Genomic DNA, 10,324 nt, shown 5'->3' on the forward strand with positions numbered 1-10,324 from the left:
CTCAAGAAGGCACACATACAGGCCCGTTTAAAGTTTGCCAAAGAACATCTAAATTATTCAGAGAAGGCTTGGGAGAAAGTGCTGTGGTCAGATGAGACCAAAATGTAGCTCTTTGGCATTAACTCGACTTGCCGTGTTTGGAGGGAGAGAAATGGTGACTATGACCCCAAGAACACCATCCCTACAATCAAGCACGGAGGTGGTTGCTTTGGGGCTGTTTTTCTGCTAAGGGTACAGGACGACTTCACCTCATTGAGGGGCAAATGGACGGGGCCATGTACTGTAAAATCTTGGACGAGAACCTTCTTCCCTCAGCCAGAACACTGAAGATCGGACATGGATAAGTCTTCCAGCATGACAATGACCCAAAACATACCGCCAAGACAACAAAGGAGTGGCTCAAGAAGAAGCACATTAAGGTCATGGAGTGGCCTAGCCAGTCTCCAGACCTCAATACACTGAAGATGGGTCATGGATAAGTATTCAAGGATTACAACGACCCGAAACATACCACCAAGGCAACAAAGGAGTGGCTCAAGAAGGAGCACATTAAGGTCATGGAGTGGCCTAGCCAGTCTCCAGACCTCACCAACAAGGGTTTCTGCACCAAGTACTAAGTCATGTTTTGCTTAGGGATCAAATACTTATTTCACTCACTGAAATGCAAATCAATTTCTAACCTTTATATAATGCATTTTTTTTTCTGGATTTTCTGGTTTGTATTCTGTCTCTATATGTTAAAATAAACCTACCGTAACAATTACAGACCCTTCATTTTTTTTAAAGTAAATAAATACTATATATATATATATGGTAACACTTTATATATAGAGAATATATATATATATATATATATACATACAAGCATTTAGATTTTTTTTCCCCGTGAAGTGTCCTGATTTGACACTTGTGTTTCATCTTAAAAGTGCGCACATATACATGAAATACTGTAAAATATGTCAATGAACAGTCAAAGATTTCTGTCTAGCAGGTTTACATAAAATAACTTTTTATCTCCCATGAGAAACATTTTCTTTTTGTGATTCAGCAACCTGATATTTTCTGTTTCTGGACACTAGGAGGCATTGATCATGGCCAGCATGGAGCATCCTCATCTAGTGCGTCTTTTGGGGGTCTGCTTGAGTCCCACTATTCAGCTGGTAACTCAGCTCATGCCCCACGGCTGCCTGCTGGACTACGTACATGAACACCAGGAGAACATCGGCTCCCAGCTGCTGCTCAACTGGTGTGTGCAGATTGCAAAGGTAAGCAGAATTTCACATGTTTGTGGTATCAGTTAGACAGCATCCCTGTATATACTGCAGGATTTTTTTTTTTTTGTATGCAACCTTATCTTTTGACTGTTTAAATGTTTTGGTATGTACATGTATTTCAGAAGTGAATCGTTTACCAAGAAATGAAACTACTGTTATTATCTACTCTGCTTTTGTTCTAAACGTTGATTATGTGGTGCACAAAAAAGTTTAGTAGAACAGTCAGTCTGATGATTTCCAGATCATAAATGGATAGTGACCAATGCCTAACAAGCTCCAATATTCTGTTTGGCTGTGCATTAAAACTGTTTATATGATTATTTCTGATTTAAAGTAGGCAGAAGGCTAGATCTAACAAGCCACAACTGATGAAAATAACCATAATTTTTACCTTTTATGGTCAAATTGCACTGTAAACATCAATGACAGCAGTTGTTTCATACTCACCTAGCTGTGGACTGTCCATTACTTACTGTATATGATGCATGCAGTATATTCCATCTTCTGAAATCATTTGATAGATTTTTGTGAGGAAAAATCCAAAATGAAGTTGTTTTTCACTGAAAATCTTCCCTTTCACTGGAAAACTCAAATATGATTCTTGCCTGTGTGCATTAAAATGTTATTGACTTCAAACATCATTGGTTCTTGTCAAATTGCTATCAATTTTTTGGAATTAAACTTAAAAAAAAATTAAACAAAAAAAAAATATTATTAAAATGAGATTTTAGTAAGATCTCCTATGGCAAAAGGGATTTTCATGGAATAACATGATATTACTGTCTTCCATGGCTTTACATGCACTTCAGCTTTGGCTATTTCTAAATGTTCCCTTCCAGTAATTAGATAAACAGATTGTTTCGTCCAAACTCTTGCTATTGCTTAGCCCGATGCTGTCATTTCAGATCGTTTAAACAAACAGGTTTAACACCACAGTGTTTTCCAGGTAACATCCACCTTTGAATGGTTTACTTACATTTGTACTGCACATTATGCAGCAAAGGGGGACAGTATAAACACACACACAATTCTGCTTGTATTTTCCTTTATTCACTTAGATCATGTTGATAAATTAAAAAAGAACATAGTATACAAATAATTTTGTTGGTGTACTGCTTAATCTTGTAATAAAGGGCATGCTGGGTAAATGAAGGCAACGTGCATTTTAAAGGCTTCCATCAGTCTTCATTTCAGCTTGGAATTGAAAAACTAACCATCTGTGTCTTTTGAAGTGAGCCATTGAAAACTTTATAGCTGCATTTATTTTTTTGTTCTTTCTTTTTGCAAATACTGAAGCAACATTGGATGAAAAAATTCCCTTAAAATATAATGTAATATATTTATATTTATATTTATTTATATATATATTCACACAAATTAGCCATTACATAATACAGCCATTACACCAAATAGTGCCGCAGGTGCAGTTCACAGAGCAGTATATATACCACCCAAGGACCGGCTTTGTCAGTAGAGAGTTTGGTGTCAGAAAGGGAAAACCTGTCGATTTATCAGAGTTTGAAAAAGGAGAAATTGTGATGGCATGGCACCTCGGAACTTCGATCTCGGAAACAATGCACCTTGTGGGTTGTTCATGTGCCGCTGTAGTATGTATCAAAAGTGTTACATGGATGGCCAAACGACGAACCGTCATCCAGCCGTGTGTCGTCCACAGATCAATGATGCCTGAGCGGAATGGAGACTATCACGCATTATTCACAGCGAATGCAGGGCCACAGTGCAACAAATCATCAGCAGCTACAGCAGTGGTGACCAGGACAATGTGTCACAGCACACAATTAATCGCAGCCTTCTGCGTATGGGCCTGCATACCCGACGACCCAGCCAGGTCCCCATGCTAACTGCACACCACCAATAACGCATGAAATGGGCCCAAGATCATTGAAATTGGACCCTGGATGATTGGAAGAAAGTGGCCTGGTCTGACAAATCAAGATTCCTGGTGCATCACGTCGACGGCCGAGTACGAATACTTTGTTTACCAACAGAGGCTTTGGCACCTGGGTGCAATGTTGGGGCGGACACAGGCCGGCGGTGTTACACTTTAGTCCCCGTTATCCCAATAGCACAATCCCTGACAGCTTTCAGGTATCTGAACATCGTTGTGGACCAAGTGCACCCATTCATGCCAACTGTGTTCCCAGCTGGTGATGACCATTACCGACAGGATACTGCGTCATGTCACACTGCCAGAAATGTCAAGGAGTGGTTCGAGGGAGATGATGGCGAATTTCTGTTGAACTCCAAAGTCACCCAATCGAACATTTGTTTTTCGACTTGGAAAAGCAGGTTCGTGCTACATCACCACCACCCTGCAATGTACGGGAACTGGAGGACCTGCTGTTAACATTATGGTACCAGATACCCCAGGAGACCTATCTCCACCTTGTCATTATATATATATATATATATATATATATATATACAATTTATTTATTTAGCTGGAGAGGTCATGGAAAAGTCATGGGGATTCCGTGTGTCCGTGTTCTATTTCACTGCATTCCCGTTTAAGTTACCTCTGTTCCACCACCATTTAATCTGTCTGTTGTAAATGGATTGGCTGAATTCAAGAGACGGTGCTGTTTTTTTGTAACTCAGAGCTTTGGGCTTTGGCTTAATGGCACCTATTAATCAGGTTGTAGGTTGAGCAAACCACTAGATAACCTTGCCCTGGAATTCTGCTGGTGACACAGATCTGCTGTAGAGGTTTTCCCTGTCACGCTGTGAAAATGTTAAAATGCTGTTACCAGCCAAATTCTCATTGAGCTGCCAAACTGTTCCTGCACACACTGCAATAATGACCTCAGCATGAGAATGAGATTAAACTCATTATGAGATTATGTATTTAATGCACGTTACGTGCCTGATCATAAGGTTACGGATTCTCAGTTGAAATGTTAACCTGTGAATCCTTTCCACATTACGATAATCACATTGGCAGGCTCAATCTGCCAAATGTTACTGACTAACTCTCCTTGACCATGAGAAATTTCAGTTTGACTATAGTCAGAAGTGACGTTAACCCCCTGTGAACTACAGTTATGACAATGGGCAGACCTCCAACACACAAGCATCTCTCCCAGCATGCTTTGATCATTATCATTGTTGTGCCTACACTAGTTATTTTATTGTGCAAGAAGGAGTTGCAACAATGCAAATGTTATAATTTATATTTTCCTTCCACCAGTATTATGGAGATATTCATAATTTTCCAAAAAACATAATTTTTCTTATGCACAATAAGGCATTTTCTGTAATTTTGTTCCTTTTTGTCTGGTGTTATGAGCACTGTATTTGTAAACCTGCCACTGTGAAACATGTTTCACCAGTTAGGAACCCCACATCAGAAATTTCCCATTGTGCCAAAGGGATCCTCTTCCAAGATTCCCTCTTTTGCATACTGTGTGTGTTTTCCTGAGATGCATGATTGGAAAACCCACTGTTGTTGATTTATTTATTTATTTATTTTTTGTGCAAAGAAAAAAATGACTTATGGCTTTCCAGATTGATTCACATATTCAATTCAATTCAATTCAAGTTTATTTGTATAGCGCTTTTCACGATACAAATCGTTGCAAAGCAACTTTACAGCAAATTAAGTTTCTACAATATTTAGTGGTAGCTTATCAGTGGTGACTGTCAGTTAATGTACATATGGCAGAAATGTACGGAAAAATTAATTAAAGACGTAATCAAACGGACGATGAACGCTATTAACAGCAATTATTATATGATGCAATCAAACGTATAGCAAAATGTGGTAGTTCTGTAAGTTGTTTCAGGGTTGGCATCATCTGAGCTCCTCTGAGGGGTTGGCATCATCTCTTCTCAGGTGTTCTGGATCCAGACTGAAGCTTGTGTAAATCCTAGCAAAAACAGAGAAACAAATAGAGACATAATTAGCGTAGCTGCTGTTCCAACCAAGCAAAATTGATTTGTTTAACCCAAACTAAAGAATAATAATAATGTGCAACAGTGAGTGAGACAAAAATAATATACTCTGGTATCAAAACTCCATCTTTATCTAAATATAAAATGATAAGATATCATTCATTATTTGATTGGCCAAAGAAGATGTGTCTTTAATCTAGATTTAAACAGAGAGAGTGTGTCTGAACCCCGAACATATAGGAATGCTCTGTTAGATGCGCTATATATAGACATATAGATGCATCATTGGAATATAGACATATATATATATATATATATATATATAGACATAAACTTTCCATATTTAATAAAGTGACTTTTCTGGATCTTAGCACATTTATGTTTAGTTGTTATTTTTAATTCAGTTGTAGTTTTAATGAGTTTAGTACTTCAAGTTAAACAAATAAATTAAATTAATTAAATTAATATATAAAATTAATGCAAACAGCATAGCTCAGATTGTTTAGTGTTGGAAGAGTTTAATGAGAAATGTTTAATTGCAGACATAATGTATCTTGGCTTGATAATAAAAAGCGCTGAGAAATCAGACTCAAAAAGTGAAAAAGAGTGATTTTAACAGCCACTCTGAGCTCTTTTGGAGCTACTGACTCATATCATAAATCATTTGGTAATGTTGATTTTTTTTTAGTTAGAAAACTGTCAACATTATATATATATATATATATATATATATATACATATATTTACGGTTACACTTTATTTCGATAGTCCACTTTAGACATTCTATTAACTATAAGTAACTTTGTAACTTTTCTGGATCTTAGCACATTTATGTTTAGTTGTTATTTTTAATTCAGTTGTAGTTTTAATGAGTTTAGTACTTCAAGTTAAACAAATAAATTAAATTAATTAAATTAATATATAAAATTAATGCAAACAGCATAGCTCAGATTGTTTAGTGTTGGAAGAGTTTAATGAGAAATGTTTAATTGCAGACATAATGTATCTTGGCTTGATAATAAAAAGCGCTGAGAAATCAGACTCAAAAAGTGAAAAAGAGTGATTTTAACAGCCACTCTGAGCTCTTTTGGAGCTACTGACTCATATCATAAATCATTTGGTAATGTTGATTTTTTTTTAGTTAGAAAACTGTCAACATTATATATATATATATATATATATATATATACATATATTTACGGTTACACTTTATTTCGATAGTCCACTTTAGACATTCTATTAACTATAAGTAACTTTGTAACTACATGTCAACTACATGTCAACTAATTCTCATTAATTTGCATCTACATGTCTACTAACTCTCAGAGTAGACTGTTATGGTAGGTTTAGGGTTAGTAGAATAAGTTGACAAAGAAAGTTTTAGAAGATATTAAGCAGACAGTCTACTAATACTCTACTAACTGCTAGTTGACATGTAGTTGCAAATTTACTTACTGTTAATAGAATGTCTAAAGTGGACTATCGAAATAAAGTGTTACCATATTTTCTTGCACATTTATTTATTGCAATTTTCTCCTTTCTTTGTTGGAGCAGTGACATGGATGGAACTAAACTTAAAAAAATGTGTTTGTACACTCTATGTATGAATATCTACAAATAGTAATGACATGGTTAGAGGATCACAGGAGTAAATATACCAATGGATTCTGCTCATCCGAAGTATTATACAGGTATTGTGGTTTCTAAAAGATTAGTGGAATTGCTAAACGAGATTTCTCGTGAGCCTCTTAGAATGACTCCCTACCTACATTAATGAGTGTGTAAATGTGTGTTTGTCTATTACACCGTAGGATTTCATTTGTAGGGTTTGGGGTTGTAAGATGTTGACACCACTAGTGACACTGGGCTTAATTTGTAGATAATTGCAGTTTGTAATGGGAATGAAAAGCCAAGGGCATGTCAGCCGAGTGTCACTGAAATTGTAGCCATTACCAGAAACGAAACATGGAAATTAATGACATTCTGGTTTAATTTGCACCTTCATCTTTTCATGGCATTTAATCTTAGCCTCTTCTTCTCTTGGGACTCCAAGAAATGTGAGAGGGGTTCTCGAGCCTTTCATTAAAGCCCATAATTATTCTCTCTAACATTTCTCAAAACCAAACGGTAATAATTTCTCACATCTCCTTTTGTGTACCTTTTGGTAATGAACTCAAAGAACGCAAATATAAAAACTGATTTAAAGCATTAGCTATTAGATACATTTATGATGACTTATCAGTAAATATCAACATTTGTTCTCTCTGGGTTGCGCAGTCAAATGTTTTTGTTTAATGACTGTAAAGCTGTATATTTCATAGAATGTCTATATATTTTTTATGAAATTTATTTAAATTAATTAAAAAGTTATATACAGTAAATCATATTTCATATATTTATTATAGTAACCTTATTTAATTGAAAGTGAGCTCACCATGATACATTAAGATTTAATTGATAACTTGGTTTACACATTATTGAATTTATGCTTTAGATGGCTACAAAGCTGAAGCAGTGTTATTTTAGCATCATTGAGAGTATATATATATATATATATATAGAAAAAGCCTTTTTTTCTCCTGAACTGAAGCCTTTTTTCATTCACACGGCCATTGGTTTGTGCAGTGTATTAAAAACGAACCAATGGCTAGGCAGCGGAGCTGCACGAGCCTATGGCGACGAAGCCCGCCAAAGCCCACCAGAATGGGCGGGGCATCTGGCTATATAAGCGGGCGTTCGCCACAGGATTCTCAGATTTCTTCTCCTTCAGCGACGACTCTACGCTCATCGCTGATCCTGAAAGCCTGCTCGCAGTTGACACGCCTCACAGCTGGATTGAGACCTCCCTGCTCGGCTGACCGGCTCTCTTCGCACCTAAGCATCGCAGCAGTTCCGGTCCTGTTCCCCTGCTGCCATCCGGCGATTCTGAAAGAGCTTATTTCTAGCAGTTAAGCTCTAAAAGGGCAAATTCTAGCGACGTTGTTCACTGAAGTCAGCCCTGCTCTCCCTTTTCTCCTCTCTCAGCGAGCCTCGGAGAGGGAAACAGCGGAGTCAGGGAATAAGCAACCGGGTTGACCGATCTCATGCCTGCACTGAGCCTGCGTGCTCTCTCTCCCCGTTCCACTCGGATATGCCGCAGAAGGGCAGTGAGCTGCGCGCTTACTGAGACAGAATGCTCACTCAGAGCATGAGTCTCGCTCTTCTCCACTCGTGGACCGCCTTTCACTGAAGGCAGCCCCGCTCTCCCGTTTCTCCTCTCTCAGCAAGCCTCGGAGAGAGAAACGGCGAAGCCTGGGAACTAAGCAACCGGGTCTGAGCGATCTCACGCCGACACAGAGCCTGCGTACTTGCTCTGCCCGCTGCGCTTCGATCCATGTCTTACACGTAAGGATCAGCGTCCCTCTTTACATCGAGCTGCTCTATCCTCCTAAGTAGATCGGAGCAGATGCTGCCACTGGCAGCATTTGAACGTGCCTCTCGTCTGGGCCATGCCCACACTGAGGCTGCGCTGCTGAGACAGACCGCTCTTACTACGAGTGTTCATGTCTCGCTCTGCTTTGCTCGCGGCTTGCCTTCTTCAATGAAGACGGCCCGCCCCTTCCCTGATCTGCTACAAGCGGATTTGAGAGAATGCGCGCAGCATTTTTGATCTGCCAGAGTGTTTACACATAAAGATCATCAAAACTCCTCTTCTAACGAGCGGTTTGATCTTTTTAGGTGGATTAAAAGAGAATGCTGCCGCGATTCAGCTGCGTGGTTCCCACCTCAGCTTAGAGCAAAGACAAACACGTTCTGCGCTCAGAGGTGATGAATTTGCTGGCGATAGGAGCCGTAGAAACTGTTCCCCCAGCTCAGAGCGAGTCAGGCTTCCACAGCCGCTACTTCCTCATCCCCAAAAAGGATGGTGGCCTCCGGCCCATCCTCGATCTCAGACACCTGAATCACGCCCTCATGAAAAGGTCGTTCAGGATGACTATGCTGAAACAGATCCTTGCGCGAATTCGCTCAGGAGACTGGTTCTTTTCGCTGGATGCATACTTTCTGGCCCCCCGCACTTTTACGAAGTGCATGGACGCGGCTCAACCCCCTCTGAGACAGATGGGAATCCGCTTTCTCAACTACCTCGACGACTGGCTCGTTCTGGTCCAGTCAGAGGCAGAATTAATATCAAACAGGACCCTCCTCCTCAGCTACCTGGAGTGCCTGGGACTCAGGGTCAATTTTGCCAAGAGCCCATTGTTCCCCAGCCAGCGAATATCGTTCCTGGGAACAATTTTCGACTCAGCCCAAATGAGAGCTGTAGTCACGCCGGAACGGGCTCTGGCCATACGGAAGTTGGCGACCTCCTTCGACATTGGTACCACTCTCCCTCTCAAAGCATTTCAAAGGATGCTGGGCCTCATGGCGGCGGCATCGCCAGCGCTACAGTTGTGTCTGCTTCGTATGCACCCCCTTCAGTGCTGGTTGGAACCACGGGTTCCATCCCATGCGTGGCGTCACAGACGCCTGCAGATCAGGGTGAGTCAGGCCTGTGTAACAGCCCTGGCCCCCTGGAAGAACTCCCGCTGGATGGGGATGGGGATGGTTTGCAGAAGGTGTGCGAGGGCATACCGACGTTCGGCCACTGGTCGAAGGCGGAAAAAGGCTTCCACATCAACTGCCTGGAAATGCTAGCAGTATGTCTAGCCTGTCAGTTCTTCCTGCCAGTCCTAAAAGGACACCATGTGCTAATCCGATCAGACAACAGGTCCGTGGTGTCCTACATAAATCGCCAGGGAGGCCTCTGCTCGAAGCGTCTCTTCACTCTGGTAGAGCGCCTCCTGGAATGGGCTCAACTCAACCTGCGCTCGCTGAGAGCAGCGCATATACCGGGCAAATTGAACCAAGGAGCGGACATGTTATCAAGGAGCAATGTCCCCTCAGGGGAGTGGACGCTCCATCCGCAGACGGTTCAGAGGATCTGGGAGATCTTCGGCGAGGCCGAGGTGGACCTCTTCGCCTCAGAAGACAACTCTCACTGCCCAATTTATTTCTCAAAGACCAGGGACGCATTGGCCCACGATTGGCCCAACCTCCTTCTCTATGCTTTCCCCCCGATCGCTCTGATCCCACAGGTAATCAGGCGAGTGAGGGAACAA

At 40.6% G+C, this 10,324-nt stretch overlaps 1 protein-coding gene across 1 annotated transcript in view; it reads left to right on the forward strand.

Annotated features, from left to right (window-relative positions):
* LOC107707608 (receptor tyrosine-protein kinase erbB-4-like) overlaps nt 1-10,324 on the forward strand; it is a 229,271-nt gene that overhangs the window by 182,892 nt on the left and 36,055 nt on the right. The window contains exon 20 of the mRNA XM_016511687.1: nt 1,080-1,265. Coding sequence (XP_016367173.1) covers nt 1,080-1,265 — 186 coding nt within the window. The remainder of the gene's footprint in view (nt 1-1,079; nt 1,266-10,324) is intronic.

This window comes from Sinocyclocheilus rhinocerous, unplaced genomic scaffold, assembly GCF_001515625.1.
Source record: "Sinocyclocheilus rhinocerous isolate Xijiao unplaced genomic scaffold, SAMN03320098_v1.1 scaffold1016, whole genome shotgun sequence".
In the NCBI taxonomy this organism is placed as follows: Eukaryota; Metazoa; Chordata; class Actinopteri; order Cypriniformes; family Cyprinidae; genus Sinocyclocheilus; species Sinocyclocheilus rhinocerous.